At 38.3% G+C, this 17,681-nt stretch overlaps 2 protein-coding genes across 2 annotated transcripts in view; one reads left to right on the forward strand and one right to left on the reverse strand.

Moving 5' to 3' along the window:
- LOC101743362 (cyclic AMP response element-binding protein A) overlaps nucleotides 1–14,702 on the forward strand; it is a 146,237-nt gene extending 131,535 nt beyond the window's left edge. The window contains exons 4-7 of the mRNA XM_004927904.5: nucleotides 8,812–8,962; nucleotides 9,570–9,751; nucleotides 10,559–10,702; nucleotides 11,041–14,702. Of these exons, the coding sequence (XP_004927961.1) occupies nucleotides 8,812–8,962; nucleotides 9,570–9,751; nucleotides 10,559–10,702; nucleotides 11,041–11,229 (666 nt within the window). The 3' untranslated portion in view covers nucleotides 11,230–14,702. The remainder of the gene's footprint in view (nucleotides 1–8,811; nucleotides 8,963–9,569; nucleotides 9,752–10,558; nucleotides 10,703–11,040) is intronic.
- Nucleotides 14,703–15,293: 591 nt separating this feature from the next.
- LOC101742351 (heparan-alpha-glucosaminide N-acetyltransferase) overlaps nucleotides 15,294–17,681 on the reverse strand; it is a 28,667-nt gene continuing 26,279 nt past the window's right edge. The window contains exon 11 of the mRNA XM_004928044.5: nucleotides 15,294–16,504. Within this exon, the coding sequence (XP_004928101.2) occupies nucleotides 16,210–16,504 (295 nt within the window). The 3' untranslated portion in view covers nucleotides 15,294–16,209. The remainder of the gene's footprint in view (nucleotides 16,505–17,681) is intronic.

A 17,681-nucleotide genomic window follows, 5' to 3' on the forward strand; every position in this document is an offset into this window, starting at 1 on the left:
ATTCATACGAATTGTTAGGTATCGATTGTCGATAATATTGAACATTTTATAGACGTTATCGAAATGTCAGTGTCATATATTGGGTATCGTTAAAGTCGACTAAGTGTTTTACTGGAGAACGGGTATCAGCGCTTATTATACCAGGGCACTGCGATCGCCCACCAGTATTTTCTAGTGGTATCTTACAAGGAATCTTGCAAGTTTACACTAGTAGGTACTAGCATTCTGCTCAACGGCGGATCCAGCAGGGGGGTCATGGGGGTCATGACCCCCCCCTGAGCTAGTTCCAGGACTTGAACTAACTTGGACTAATTGAAGAACATCATGATTTATTTATTATCTATTGTTATCAAAATTAAATTATAAGTTCTTAACTTGCCCACGACTATGTGACCCCCTCCTGGCGCCAAAGCTGGATCCGCCCTTGATTCTGCTTGTTTTCCGCTAGGATGTAGTCATGCATACTGAAGTGAAGAGTAGGGATAGCCGTAATACAAATCAATTCAACCTTGTCTTTCAAGTCGGGTGACGGCATTCAAACTGTGATATCTATCGACTTCGGAAGCCACTCCAAAGCAGATAGACTGTATCTTCGTTCTCTTAGCATCTCAGCAACAATAATATAAAAAGTATCCGTGGTACACTACGAAGAATTATCAGTGCTGCCATCTTGTGAATTTAAAAAGCTACCAGAACCCGTGTAGAAATCCATACAAAGAGAATATAATTTTGGAAAGATCATATATCATATCATACATATCCTCTCGACTAAATCTAAAATCTAAAAACAAAATTTTGTCAATTTTATTTTAATTTATAATAACGATATTATCGGTTTTCCAATACCTCTTACAACCCTAGTGGTTCCAACTCGCACGACCTCTGATAATTCGACAAAAAAATCAAAGGTCAAGTGTCGGTTCATGAATGTGCGGTTCTTGATGAATGGTTGATGGTTCTTCTTCAAGAACCGCACATTCATGAACCGACACTTAAGCTGTGTATAAGCTTTCACATTCACATATTTTATATTAATACAATTACTTTGATACTGTGATTTCTTAACAACCCCAAGATAAAATCACCATTACAATTTGCAATAATCCACTTATTATCGATTTTTGTTGAAAAATCCGTCTATCGGTTTTTTTGTTGTTTTTTTTTCGAATTAATTTTCCATTTTCACAAGTTTAACACAAGTTTAAGATTTTATTGTATTATTGTATTGAATATGTAGAATATGAAAAACATGTGGCCAGAACGATGAAGGAATAAAATGTTATCAAAATCAAACATGCAAAATGGATAAATTCGCGTAATGACCGTTGTTAGATAATATATAACCAACAAAACAAAACTAAAAACAAATCATGTACGGTCATCTGACCCGAAATTAAGATTCCCTGGACTGGAGACTGACAAACATACTTATATACGTTTCAATATATACATATATAAATAAAAAATACGTAAAAAAAAAGAGCAAACAAAACTGTTCATCACACGAATGTTTGCCTGATGTGGGAATCGAACCCACGACCCTCGGTGCAACAATCAGGGCCGCTAATTATTGCACCACCGGGTTACTCAGCATTTGGTTAGCTCGCCCGGGAAGATCCCGGCATACTGCCTATTATTGTCGAGTTTCTAAAAACTAATATAAACTTTTATATAACGATATATATTTTAAGTAAGCTATATATTTAATTAGCCGAGTCCCGCGATGTTACCCCCGGCTATTATCGTACCACGGGTGACGCCGCGGGGCGAAATTAGCCTAAAAAGTAGCTTAAGTTACTCCTTATATCATCAACTACCTATCAGTGAATGTCCCGTCGAAATCGATCCAGCCGTTTCAGAGATTAGCCGGAACAAACAAACAGACAGACAGACAGACACAAAAATTGTAAAAAAATGTTATTTTGGTGTATGTACCGAATATATATTCATATTCATGTAGTAAAAAGCGGTTATTTCAATATTACAAACAGACACTCCAATTTTTATATATGACTTTTATATACAACTTTAATATAATGTACTTTTAGCAACGGCTTAATAATTTAAATAAATAAAAAAAATACAAAAGTGGGTAGGAACGATCGACACAGAATATTAAATCTAAGACAAGTGAACGCTGCGCGCGCTTCCAGCAAAAGTGATCCGAGGTGGCGTGATGTCCCCGCTGGTCGGTCGGTTGCCCCTCCAGATGACGAGTTGCCCCTCCAGATGACGTCACGAGTCCACGTGAGTGCTCGTCGTCAATGGCTCCGCCCATCGAATTTGACTTAAGAGGAAGTCGCCTCTAATACGGCCTCTCCTGACTGGTGGACGTCCACGTTCACCTCGATGTCATGACCGTCTTCAATCTCTGACGATGCAGGACTCACTGTGTGCACAGCGTTGCTATCGGGGTGTTCTATGATATCGTCATAGAAATAGATTGTTTGCATTACAATCATGATTTTGGTACCATGAACCATTAGTAAAAGTTAGTAGTTCTTGTGAGCATTTTACATCACATTTCAGTGTGTTCATGTATAGTAGGCTCTTGTTGAGTTACGTTAGATGTACTGACGACACGGCACTGTTACCATATCGGGTGTGTAATATACTGTGAGAGTAGTCTGGTTGACATGGCCAAGTTAACATGTCAAGCTAATACACTCGTAACGTGAACTGCGTTACCACGTCACACCTTTACGTGAACTTTGTTACCACGTCATAACATATACGTGAACTAGGTTACCACGGTACAACATCTACGTGAACTATGTTACCACGTAAATCTCTGCGTGAACTATGTTACCACGTTACAACATCTACGTGAACTATGTTACCACGTAAATCTCTGCGTGAACTATGTTACCACGTTACAACATCTACGTGAACTACGTTACCACGTAAATCTCTGCGTGAACTATGTTACCACGTTACAACATCTACGTGAACTATGTTACCACGTAAATCTCTGCGTGAACTATGTTACCACGTTACAACATCTACGTGAACTATGTTACCACGTAAATCTCTGCGTGAACTATGTTACCACGTAAATCTCTGCGTGAACTATGTTACCACGGTACAACATCTACGTGAACTATGTTACCACGTAAATCTCTGGAAGCATGCAGTCAACCCCAAGAATGTTTGACATTACGCGTCACTGGTGACTCAACTAGTGCCTGAACCCTACGAGGACTCGGCCTAACCTGACCTCCACCAAAAATTAAATCAACTCGTGAATCTGTAGACTAGCGTTCGCGAGTCAACCAGAGGGCCCATTATGCCCCGTATCATTATTAAAGTTCCGAGTTTGTCAGTCAGACCTCTGACCATCTTAATACAGAGCAACGATCTCCTGGCGCACTCGACGTATGAGGCAAAGCAATCTGATGCTAATTGCATAGCATTATAAAGAATATTGGCATACTCTAACTTTCGCGGACACAACGGCTTAAAGTCTTTTACGAAGTTACCCCACGTCCGGTCACTAGACAATCACACGTGTAACCAAGTACGCTCATCACTCTTAAGACAGCCCAAAACTCGTGACAAATACTCAGTGCCTTCCCAGTTAAGGATCTAGTCCATTCTACTTCCTTACACAATGTGTCTATGTATTGCACGGCAGGGTAAAACTTAGAAATAAAGTAACCATGAGCTCGATCTGAATTTACGAATCTAATGGATTCGGTTAACTTCCGTGCTGATGTGGTAGTTGCCTTTTTATTGTCACAACGCGTGGTGGAACTATTTTACATCTATTCTCAAACGCGGGTACAATCGACACGGCGATGGAACAACACGGCGTCCCGTTTGCATGATCACCGACCTGGACAGTCGGACTGTTGTCTAATTGACGTATTGATGGAGTGTGCCGACTAGTAACATTTTGAACCCTTCGAATGTTATTTCCACCCATCGAAACTGAGCATTCAGTCTCCAGCATGTTCTATCGCGTCAATAAAAATAGACCGTAAGGTCGGTTGTGATAAAGTCGTTGAGCTAGTTACTTGGTGATTTATTACATTTCATAAGAGGGTATCCGACAAAAAAAAATCTACTTCGCACCAAGAATCGATATCATTAACGCTGGGGTCAAAATTAGAAATATAAAAATGGTTCGACCTTACTTTGGACAGTGCACTTAATGCTCCGATGATCCTGTCTGTAGCGTCGTACGCGCGGGACTCTGACGGCGGCGGTGATGTGACTCCCAACGCCACCACGGGTCCGGCGCCACCACCGTCCGCGGTCGAGGGACGTGCGTCTTCTATCTGCGACCCTAGCGGGCTCGACTCACGCGCAACGTTCACATTTGAGTTTTAAGCAATTAAACGCGCCAATATTATTCTCCAATATTGGTCTCGAACATTCGGCGAATGCGAGCGTCCTCCTACCCTGCTTCCAGTTACACGTATATCGGTCATTACGTTGTTAATTTAATGCAAATTTTAAAAATAAACTGTACGCCAGGATAACCCAAAAGCGGATAGGGCACAAGCCCTATCCCACTTCTGATTTTAGCAACGGCTTAATAATTTAAATAAATAAAAAAAATACAAAAGTGGGTAGGAACGATCGACACAGAATATTAAATCTAAGACAAGTGAACGCTGCGCGCGCTTCCAGCAAAAGTGATCCGAGGTGGCGTGATGTCCCCGCTGGTCGGTCGGTTGCCCCTCCAGATGACGAGTTGCCCCTCCAGATGACGTCACGAGTCCACGTGAGTGCTCGTCGTCAATGGCTCCGCCCATCGAATTTGACTTAAGAGGAAGTCGCCTCTAATAGTACATATTCTGCCATATGAAAAACGATATGTAGCTGAATGAGATAAAGTTACTTTATTTGAATTGAGATGAAATTAAATAAAACGAGATGATATGATATGAAATATCAGTAATATTCTGGTTATTTAATGAGACTTCAGTGGGTTTTTTGGTAGAACCCCGCTACGCTTTTTCCCACATTCTTGCGCCTTCACAGGTACTGAACCGTAAATAAACACTAAATTAGCAACATAAAAAAATTCACACAATTTCGCTCCTTGTGTTTCCTACCCAATAGTTTTTCTGGGGCTACTCAGATCTAAATTGAAAAGTGAAAGAACCAAATACATCAAAGAATTAAAACCTAAACTATGCAAAAGTTCACGAATCATTCAAAGATCTAGTTTCATTACTTTACAGAGTTTTTACCCAGAGATGAAACTGATATGTATCGGTAGAGTTATAAACTCTTACTTAAAAAGTGAAGTTGGAAAAAAATTTGGACGTCCAATTTTGTAAATATTGATTATATTTTATAATTTTTATACATTTATCTCAAAAATAAATCAAAAATGGGTTGTGTTACTTCTTTTTTTATACTGATTCATATCAGTTTCCCTTATTATAGACCAACAGTAATCCGCTAACATATTTTTATCCCAAAATCCTTGGTATTTTTCCTCGAAAAACTATTAGTAGAAAACACACCCAACATGAATTATCTTTGGGTAAAAGAAAAACTTTTTTTTTTGTAAAACAGTTTTTATTAAAAATATAGATTAAATACAAAAGCCTGGGCGCAAAGGAATACGACGTATTTAAAAAGAACCCGATACGCTTTTATCGCTAACGTGAACTCAAACTGTAGAAACAGCTGTAAAATTTTCAAACAACATTACGGATTCACGAATGTAAAATATAATAAATACATTAACCACGCTTGAGTTCATGAAAATACGCCTCAATTTAAAAAAAAAGATCTTCAAAATTCATTTCAGATTTGATAAAACGAAAACTAAATTATATTTTTTACTGATTAAATATATTTTGTTGATCTGTCTCGAGCAATAGCTTCGGTATTAGTTAATGTATATCTATCTCTATAATAGTCGAGTTCCTAACCTAACAGAAAAACATACTTCTTTTTCAATTATAATGGTTTAAAAATCATTCAACCCAAAGACTCTGTGATTAATACGATCGTCTTATTGATAAATAATATTTGAATTTACACCGCTCGGAAAATTTAGTATAACATACCGGCCTCACACACATGCGAAATGTAACGCAAATATACATAATAATTGATCAGTGCGAGTTTTTTAACTTCTAGATCGCGTAAAAGCTAACTCAAATTTGTATGAAGTTGGAACACCTTCCCTTTTTTTTTTTTTTTTTTTTTTTTTTTTTTTTTTTTTTTTTTTTTTTTTTTTTTTTTTTTTTTTTTTTTTTTTTTTTTTTTTTTTTTTTTTTTTTTTTTTGTGATTGAAATACTACTGGTGGCCCGGAGGCCTTTCCAGCTTCACCAGGACAGGTGGGCGAGCAAAGGCTCAGCCAGGAGGGGTGCGGACAACCGCCCGAGCGCCTCCGAAGGAGACCTAACAACTCAAGAGCAATTGCTTCGCGAATGAATCTACTACCGGATCGGAATCGCGACCCACTGAGAAGATCCGGCGAGAAACTCAGCGGGCTGATGCATGGGTTAGGTTGCACGTCGACCTCTTTGTCGAGTTCGACGAGTACGGTTACCGGGGTTCCTTAGCCTGCTCCTACTGTTAGAGCTGAAGGTATCTAATGCAAGAGTTATTGGATCTGATGGATCCGTAAGGACGTGTCTAGGGCGACGACGGTGACTTGCTCCTGCGTGATCAGGATTTGGGGAGTAATCAGCGGCGGCAACGATAAGGCGATTATCATGACGCATAACCTTATCGAAGTAACGTTCCGACACTGACTTCATATGTTTACGGATCGATTCGAGGCCCAGGTCGTCGTGTAGGTCGACGTTCCTCACGAACCACGGAGCCCCGACGGCTAACCTGCAAAAGCGGGATTGTAGGGATTGGAGGGTGTCTATGTGTGTGCGGGCCGCGTGAGCGAACACCACACTTGCGTAAGTCATGACGGGCCTTATGCAAGTTTTGTAAAGTGTCACCTTGTTCCGAAGGGACATTTTACTCCGCTTACAGATCATGGGATAGAGTCTACCGAGAATAAATGCGGCACGGTCACGGACTGTTTTTATATGCGGGCGGAATGTCATGGATGCATCCAGGGTGACTCCCAGGTACTTGACCTTCCTGGTCCAGGGTATAGGTTGGCCAAAGAGGGTGATCGGGGGTGGCCTTCCCTTCATTTGCTGCTAGGAGCGCTGTTTCAACTCCATACAAATTTGAGTTAACTTTTACGCGATCGACAAGTTAAAAAACTCGCACTAAACTCACAGATTCTAGCTTCAAACTAAATTTAATTCTTTAAGCGAATCATTGATTTCCAAACTGTAAAGATGTACCAAATATCTAATGGTTAAGTCGGTTTAAGGTAGGAGTGGGTGATATAAATCGTATATAGATTCAATATCTATATATCGCAGCAATATCGTTGAATCCGATATCGCCCCGCACGAAATCTATATATCGATATCAGCCGATACACGATATTGCTCGATGTGATGCGCATCGCCATATCGGACCGATTCATGAATCGAAATCTATATTTCGATATCAGCCGATACACGATATTGCTCGATATGATGCGCATCGGCATATCGTACCGATTCGTTAATATCAGCAATATTCGTTTGGTTCGTATCGAATCGGCCAGAGTGAGTGAGCGCACGATAGGGATATCATGTGATGAATGAAACAGAAACAGGCATTATCCATACAATTGTAAACCTTATATTTAAGTCCATATGTCTGTAGATTATTCTTAGCGTATCAGCAGGATACAATTAAGGAAAGAAGTTTCAACTTTCGACCCTAACTTGAATGCAGTATAGCCTATTTGCATCGTTGAATTTAATTTCACGCGCTTTGACCTTGAACTAGAATTTTTGGACAAGTGTTTATAAATACTTAAAAGTTTTTTGTGTTTGATTTTTAAAGTACACATTTTTCTATTTTTAGTTGAATCCAAATAATTGAGTTTATTTCTTGTGTTTGTATTAAACTTTTGAAATCTACACTTTTTTGGTATATTTTGTAATTTTAAATTAAGACACAAAATACTAAAAACTGAAAATAATGTAGCCAGTCCTAAGCCTGGTAAAAGCATGAAGGAAAGTTTTTTTGATATTTTTATTTTCATGTTCTTTTTATTACTTTATGATCATATTATAAATTGATATCAGAAAACCAACCGTATAACGTTGACTTAAATCTATATCTACTACGATATTATATCAGCGTATCGTTTCAAATCTCAAATATCATGAATCGAGAAAATCTACTAGCATCCATCAATATATAGATTCAGAAAATATATAGATTCAATATCCGATATTGATCCTCGATATATAGATACGATTCGATACGCGGCAAAACCGATATTACCCACTCCTAGTTTAAGGAATCATAGATCAAAATTGAAAGGCCACGTGGAAATTCCTCACATCGTGGGCCCATGAATGTATCTCAAACGAAGAAATACCAGAAAGTGTACTGAACGAAAAGCGTTTGCCGAACAGCGACGTAAATCATATACTTTTCGGAGAAACCACAATTATTAACACCATCGTCAGAGATCATAGGGGCGAATAGGGTGATCGAGCTAAGAGAAATATTGAGTACACCAAACACGTTTGTTGTCTTAGAACGATTTAGAAATCTTCACTTAACGTTAGCAAACGAAAGAATGACAGTTCTTAGGACGGAGGCATCGCTCTTCAAGGAGGCTGGTTGGTAAGTGTGATGGCGTCTACGCGCCTCCATCGGCTAGGCTCTGTAGTCTGACGAAGTTAGCAGTTCGTTTAGCTACCAAACTAATTACCATACATACTAATGACCGGACATACTAATAAAATAACTGTACTTTGCAGACCGGAACTATTCACATGCCACAAGCAGTGCTACAGAAGGTCGGAGCGGCCGGGGTGCCACAGTTGCTACTCAGCGCAGCACCGCGACTCGCCACATCGCTCAACTCAAATAAACTCTCCATTAAAGTCACATCCAGCTCGGGTGCTTCAGGTAATCAATTAGACATTAAATTTACTATTCATTAACCTACTCATGAACATTTATTTTCATTTGTTTGTGTCATATGAGATAATTATGTATTATTATTATGTTGAGATGATATTATGAAATTATTATGGTAAGAATATTATTATAAAGTGCAAATTTTAAAAACTTTTGAAAGTCGTATTTTACAACAATTGAGCTTTAAGCTCATTCGTCTGTTCATCAAAAATAGTATAAAAATAATTTTGTTCCCTGGAAACTGTACAATGGTGCACTTTGTGGAATGCGGTGACTATCGCTCATGAACTGTGACGAAACCCAGATAGCCCACTTAGTTTACTGTTTGTTCGTTCGAAATCCACCTGGAAATTGCTGAAGCGACTCGCATTAGATTACAATAGTACATGCATACATATACATATATATATATTCTCAACGATTTTAATTACAAAAAAAAATACTAAAATGAATACCAACCAATATGACGAGCCGATTTTTATATTACCGTCACATTTTTAATCATTTCCCCAGGTCGGTGATACCCAATGACGTATTAGTAATATTATTAAACTATTTATCATAAGCTGTATGTGATCGTATTACTGTGGCTTAGGTTTCAATTTGCCCCCGACTCCGCCGTCGTCCCTCTCGTCGTCGGACAGCGAGGGGGCGTTGTCCCCCGCGCACGAGGCCGCGCCGCCCCCCGCGCCCCCGGCCCCCTCGCGCCGCCCGCACCTCTACGTGTCACACCACACGAGGCAGCCCATCAACACGCCACTCATCAGCAGTCAGCCGGTAATTAACTATCTTTACTACTGATAGTGGTGAACTATGCCCACTGACCATTTCGATAAAGCGGCACGACACGAGAACCCTCTCATCGTGGCCACCGGTAACTACATTCCCGATCATGCGGAAAGAATGGAAAGCAGTCGACGTCGCCCCAAACACGTCATTTCGGATCCGAAATGACGACCTAAAAGCACCGGTCACCGTTCTCGTCGAACCCGTCGCTTGCGACGAAGGGCTCGACGAGTAAACTAACCCCTAGACACAGCCCACTGATTTTCCCGCCGGATCTTCTCAGTGGATCGCGTTTCCGATCCGGTGGTAGATTCTGCGAAGCACTGCTCTTGCTAGGGCCAGTGTTAGTAATACCTCCTGGTTTGAGCCCCCAGAAATCACCAATACGTTAAGGGTTACGCTGGCATAGCCTCTCAAGGCTATCAGCTTAGGTAAGATAGAAAAAAACTGATAGTGGATACTCATCTCACGCTGACGACTTCCGCATAAAATCGGCGGTTATAACATAACCAAAAAAACAAGCTACGTGTATTTTTTACATGTGAATGCTAAACTAAACGACTTCAAAATTCAGTCTCCAAATAATGTTTTCTTGAAACTATAGCAACTAAACACTTTAGACTCTCTTTTCTCATTGGATATTCGTCGAGCAAACAAATCAATGGAATGTTCCAGCATGGAATTCTAGAAAGTTAAAATTTAAAACATTAATTATCACAATCCAGCGGGTAGTTACCGATAATTCAATTTATTTAACTAGTAACGTTCAATTTCTGAAACTTCTATGGAAAATTGCAGAAAGGTTCAACGGGAACCTTGGTGTTGACTGATGAAGAAAAACGCACTCTGTTAGCGGAAGGTTACCCGGTGCCTACACGCCTACCTCTCACCAAGGCCGAGGAGAAATCCCTCAAGAAAATCAGGAGGAAAATTAAAAACAAGGTACAGCTTGAATACTCTCAACTATAAAATTGCAATTGCATTACTGGTGCTAGGACCTCTTTTGAGTCCGCGCGGGTGGGTACCACCGCCCTGCCTATTTCTGCCGTGAAGCACTAACGCGTTTCGGTCTGAAGTTACTATACTGAGATCTTAGAACTTATATCTCAAGTTGGGTGGCGCATTTACGTTGTAGATGTCTATGGGCTCCAGTAACAACTTAACATCAGGTGGGCTGTGAGCTCGTCCACCATTTAAGCAATAAAAAAAATTAAACAAAAATTGCAAACTTTGATATTGGCTTAGTCTCGTAGTCATCTAACTTCTCTTGATCTTTGCAGATATCCGCACAAGAAAGCAGACGCAAGAAGAAAGAGTACATGGACCAACTCGAGAGGAAGGTCGAGATCCTGATATCGGAGAATGATGACTACAGAAAGAGAGTCGAGACTTTAGAACAGAAGAACGCCAGTCTCCTCAGCCAAGTAGCCTCTCTGCAAGCCATGGTGGCGAGGGGCGCTCGGAAGTGACGTCACCACGGAATAATACAGTGACGTCATACCGCTGTACGGTGCCGAGCTCAGTAACGATATCTTTAAATATACCTAAAATATTATTAGCTCGAGCTCGACCATTTGAATATCGACGTCACCAGATATCAGAATGTTTCAGATTTTGACAAAGTTGGATATCATTTTATAATTAGAAATTTAGTTATTTATTAAACACTGAATTTTACAAAGTAAAAGAATATCGCAGTAATTATAGTGAAAATATTAATAATAATATAAGATAATGTCCAATTATGTTGAACGGTTTGCTCACAGAACATTAGAACATTGTCTATACCTGACAGTATTATTGCCTGTCCGGGTTAATCTGGGAGCAAACTAAAGAACTATCAACCGGACTGTCCGGGACTCTGGTCTCGCGGTTACAGATATCTTTGTCGATAACGTTGTCCCTTTCTGAATGCGTACGAAGCGACGTATTAATGTATATTTTGGATATATTTACATTCAGTGTCGGGCGGACCGTAGGGGAGGAAAGCATTGAAATGGTTGCTCACTATACATGTTAAAATAGGTATTCTGTGGTGCTGGTTCCCTTATACCAACAAATCCATTCATCGGTATACCATCAGTCAAGTGCCACACTAGGTGTTTATTCTACGGAGACGTTGTAACGATGCCTCGTCAACAGGGCTTTTAGATTATAAGTATAGATAAAAAACGTGTTGTTTGAAATCTCGTAAAATATATTTTTAAATGCGATAAATTTTAAGTTTTATTTACATTACGCGTGTTTTCATTGAAGCGTCGTTTTTTTTTTTTAAGTTTTATTTGTTACCGAGTGCGTTGGTCGCGACCGCGTGCGCTACAGTTGACCCGAGTTTATCGACTACCGGCCTAAACAGACATCGATAAATCGGACGTGAGTAGGCACGTCACTAATACACTACTTAATTGAATTTAGTTAAGGAACACGCCGTATCCCCGACTGGTGTGTGAAATGAACCTTCGCGTTATCTTGATACGGTTTCGTGTATCGGGAATCTTTTAGCATAATAAATGTAAGGCGCATATTAAGTCTTACCGGTTATTATTGAATTCCATGAATTTGCATTTAAATCGAAATGTGTATCGTCCTAGAGATTTTACCTTGTATTTAAGATAAAGTTAGTTTTACGTTGTCGCGTTGGGGACCTGTGGCTTAGACGATGATGTGTCAAGTGTTCTCGGTAATGTCTAGTCTCTCGTGGAGCCGTATCGGGTCTCGTTCAGCGGATTAGCTGTAATCAGTTCGGTTGGACTATGTGGATCGACAAGTACAAAGAAATGGCATGCCTTGACAGTGCTTTCAAACGACTCGCTCTAACGATTTTAATGTAGGTACACATCGGAGAGATATTTTATAAACTTTTACGGGATTTAGCGAAAACGAATATATTTATCGCGATACGATCGCCGACTACTACAAGAAAAAACAAAACTCACACTAGTGAGTTTTGTTTTTTCTTTCCGTCTTCTGAATACGAAATAACGTTGAATAAATCTGCAAAATAATCACGCTGTATAAATAAATAACGTTAAATAATGCGGGCATTCATTAACATAAACAGAGAATCTCCAATCAGAACTATTATTGTACTTTTAGTTCTGATCTTGCCAATAACAAAGATAAATTTACAATTTCGATTTCGGATATCGATTTTTAAATTAAAATATCGATAACGTTTTCGCGGTCTACAATGATTATCGTTTATTCGCTCACACCGAGCGCCCCTCAACTCTAACATTCATATTACGATACTAAACATTCCATTTCTTTTAAGTAATACGTGTGACTTAAAAATGTGCTCCAGTACTTAGTACTTACCGGTCTAATTTTAAAATTTCTGTCACATAACTAATTTGGCTTAGAGTGACCACGTGACCACCGTTTTTTAATAAAAAAAATCTTTTATATACGCAGTAAAACCAATAAATTATTCCAATTTCATAAAGATCGTTTCCTTTTTTATTGCCTGAATGTGGTCACTCGATATATTTATACATATTTACAGGAATGCAAGGTGATATTTTAATCGATAATACTATTTGCTGTCAGTTAGACATTTTAATTCGATTAACACAGCGCCTTGCACTATTTAGACCGATCTTCTCTAAAAAAAGATTATATTTAATTTTCTTGTTATAGAGCTGCTAAATATCGCTAGTATAATTATTATTATATCTAGAAAAAAAGGTTTTTTAGATTAATTTATAAAAAATATATATATAGAATATATAGAATCAATTATAAATCGAAATGTGTATCTTCAAACGTGAAATCAAAACATTATTTCGTAATATTAACTGTTTGTGCAATTACAATGTTCTCTTTATACATTTATAAATGTTCTTCCTATTTAGATATTTAAGAAGATGTTATATTTACATACATAGCGCTGAAACTATTCATATTTCGAAATATATTAATTGTGTCCGGCTGGGACCGTTTGATAGAATTGAGATATATTTTAAGAGATTTTTTCTAATGAATTTTTAAGAAAATTAAATATTATATACGGAACACTGTTTAAGTGTCTTTATCGATATACAAGTTAGGTCTCTAGTTTAGTTTAAGAATCTTTGTGTCGAGAAAGTTAATGGTAGAAGAGCGTGCCTGCTATCAGCTATCGATTTTACCAATTTTAATAATAAGTGTTAAGAATATCAAATGACGACGTTTAAGCCCGGGCGCATATTGTTCACCCGTGCCCGTCTGGCACGCTTCTTCGTCTACAACGCAAACGTTGGAAGATGATGACACTTCCGGCAGTCTGCGGGGTCTAGTACAAAATGTATGCGCCAAGTGCCTTCCGGAAACTTGCCGGACCAACACTGACGTACAACATGCGTCCGAGATACAAGCATCCTTTACTGTGTAGAGAGAAACTTACGTTAAAGTATTTAAAGAAATATATATATGTTAAAAAGAATATTATCAATTCCTACTATGGCATTTACCGTCTACGAATGAGTGATTAAAATGAAAAACGACTTATTTAAATTAAACTAAATTAGGTTGATATATATATATGTTTAACTTATGGAAATTAATATATGTGGTTAATGATGTGTCGTGTAAACAAAATGCCAAACATACTTTGTCGTGTTGTACGCACCGCGCATATATCGGGTGACATTGTAAGATTCATTCGAGATTTGAAAGAAAAGAAATTCGATTAATGAAAGCTATTTAATAAATACATAAATAAATAAAACTATACGACAGAATCTCGAATGAATTATTTAAATTCGGGAGTCCGAGATCGGCCCTCGCTAATCGTGTTATGCGTTATTAAAGTATATTATTCTAATAGTTTTACGTTTGTTAAAACTATACTCTGTTACCTTGAGTCATGATTTGTTAATCGTTTGTTTTATTATTATTTTTTCCAATGACATTGTCGATTTTACTGTCACCCTTGAGCTAATAAAGCGTCAAATATTCTAAACCGGTTGTTTCCTTTGCAAATCATCTGTACGCCCCCTGATTTGATTTCTCCCATCCCCGAATGTAAAGTCGTCGTGGCCTAAAGGATAAGACGTCCGGTGCATTCGTATCTAGCCATGCACCGGTGTTCGAATCCCGCTGGCGGGTACCAATTTTTCCAATGAAATACGTACTCAACAAATGTTCACGATTGACTTCCACCGTGAAGGAATAACATCGTGTAGTAAAAACCAAACCCGCAAAATTATAATTTGCGTAATTACTGGTGGTAGGACGTCTTGTGAGTCGTACGGGTAGGCACCACAACCCTGCCTATTTCTGCCGTGAAGCAGTAATGCGTTTCAGTTTGAAGGTTGAGGCAGCCGTTGTAACTATACATACTTGAGACCTTAGAACTCATATCTCAAGGTAGGTGGCAGCATTTACGCTTTAGATGTCTATGGGCTTCGGTAACCTCTTAAAATCAGGTGGGTCGTAATCTCGTCCAGCCAACTAAGCAATAAGAAAACAGATCTGTTTGGTAATTTTCATTAATGGAAAATCGTTCGAGGAATTTGTATGGATTTGTTTAACAAAACTTTTATACACAAAGTTTTTGATTACATTTTAATAGTGTAAGTAACTACTTAAAGTGAATACACACAAACACATTCTTTAATTCTATTTAAAATACAATTTATTTACATTAACATGATTAAGGAATTACATTTTAAACGTGTTCTGGTTCGCTGAGTAGTTTCTTTTAAAATTTTCATTAAATGTTTAAGTTTCAAAGGATAACAGACTAGATTTTAAAACAAAAGATAACATTTACCCTAAACTTGTATTTGGAGCACCTAGACTCAGTCTTATAACCTATATCCTTATGTTAAGATGAGTATATTTTAGACAAGTCAGAACCTTCATGGACGCATTAAGATTTAGACTTAGCTAAATAACAAAAAAGTCTTGCGTTATCTAGATACGTTAGTTTAACTAAAGAAATTACAAAATATATGTACCTACCTACGTAAGAAATAACCAAAACAATTCGTATTAATATAATTAAAAGCAATTTTATGGTTTTAGGTCGCGTTTTCATTATCATTATTATCTCGACGTGTCGAATACTTTAAGAATTTTCGTCATCACATGCAACTAAGGTAAAAGTAATTTTTATTATGTCTATCTTTCACAAAAACCAAAGAAAATCGCATAAAAATTTGGGAATTTTGTTGTTATATGAATGAATAATGTTGAAATAACATGTTTTCTTCTCTTAAAGTAAAAAAACTCAAGTCAATATTAATTAATAGGTTATGAAGATAACATAAAACAATGCGTACCAAAAAAAAAAAAATGATTAAAGCATTTAAACAGTATAACTAACTATAGTAAATATGTATAATCATTTTATTCAATTTTCAATTTTCAACATTAGTCATCTGTAATAATGAAAATCGTTTAGTCAAGAAATTATAATGTATCAAACTCACTCTCAAACTTCGAAAATATAAGAACATCCGAAACTATAGTGTTATGAACACCTTTTTCTTGGCCATGACATGAGCAATGATGACCCACAAGGCTGTGCCCCAGACGGCCTCAAGTAGCTTGATTGTATGCGTTTCCATATTAGGGATTTTCCAGTGAAAGGGGAACAAATGTGCACATAGTGAGTGTCCTACGTAGAGAGCTATAGCGTTGAGTCCAGGAGAACGAAATGGCCCTCCGTTCCAAATCCTCCAAGCATCGGTGAGTGTATAGCAGAAACTCAGCAGTAGAAGGCAGCATGCCGACGTCACCAACACGAAAGAAGTTGACCTTGGATCAAAGAAATTCAGACGATATAATTCTATTATATTTTATTCTATCGTAGAAGCTGAGATACAGTAAGGAAACCGCTCACGAAGCTGAATCACGGAAATCTAATTATTTCATACGGAAAGAGAAAACAAAAAAAGTATTGATTTGAAGTTTTTATTTTTTTTATTTTTATTGCTTAGATGGGTGGACGAGCTCACAGCCCACCTGGTGTTAAGTGGTTACTGGAGCCCATAGACATCCACAACGTAAATGCGCCACCCACCTTGAGATATAAGTTATAAGGTCTCAGTATAGTTACAACGGCTGCCCCCCCCATTCAGACCGAAACGCATTACTGCTTCACGGCAGAAATAGGCAGGGTGGTGGTACCCACCCGTGCGGACTCACAAGAGGTCCTACCACCAGTAAAGTCGTCATGGCCCAAAGGACGCCGGGTGTACTCAATCGATGCTCAAATTCCGCAAACAGATATGCAATAATACTCTACGAATATACAAACTTGAAAAGTTTTCACGAATGAATTCCATGATAATAAAATCAAACTCGCACAATTTATAAAATTTGCGTAAGTAGGTACTGTAATTGTATTCGTTATGTATAAGCGAAGCCCGCAACTGTTCTCCCGTCCGGGGATAGTAGTTGGAATAACCTCTAATAGGCTACCAGCGAACAAGTAGGAAAAAAACTGCGCGGGTTCTGCTGCGAAGTTTTCTTGCATTTTACTTTTCAGAGCGGGACAGCCGCTATACAATGCAATCGAGGTTTTATGTCTACGGTTTTATGTCTTAAAACAGGTGGAGGTTTTTGCGTTGTGACATTTATGAGTTCCGATTACCACTCACAGGCGAGTCGTGAGCTCGTCCTCCCAACTAAGCTACAAATTATATTCTATCATGCTTTCCGACAACTAGTATCCAAAGGTAATACTAAAAAATCTGGTTGCTCAAGTAGAGAGAGAGAGAGGGGGGAGAGGGGAAGAGAGAGGGGGAGAGAGAGAATCTATATATTAATACGTGAAGCAAAAACTTTGTACCCCTTTTTACGAAAATTGCGCGGACGAAGGAGTATGAAATTTCCCACACTTATAGAGAATATAGAGAAGGAGTGCACAATGCTAATTTTTTTTAAAATAGTGCATAAAACATTGGTACATTAAATCAATAAAGAAAACATT

The sequence above is a fragment of the Bombyx mori genome, chromosome 13, assembly GCF_030269925.1.
Source record: "Bombyx mori chromosome 13, ASM3026992v2".
Classification (NCBI taxonomy): Eukaryota; Metazoa; Arthropoda; class Insecta; order Lepidoptera; family Bombycidae; genus Bombyx; species Bombyx mori.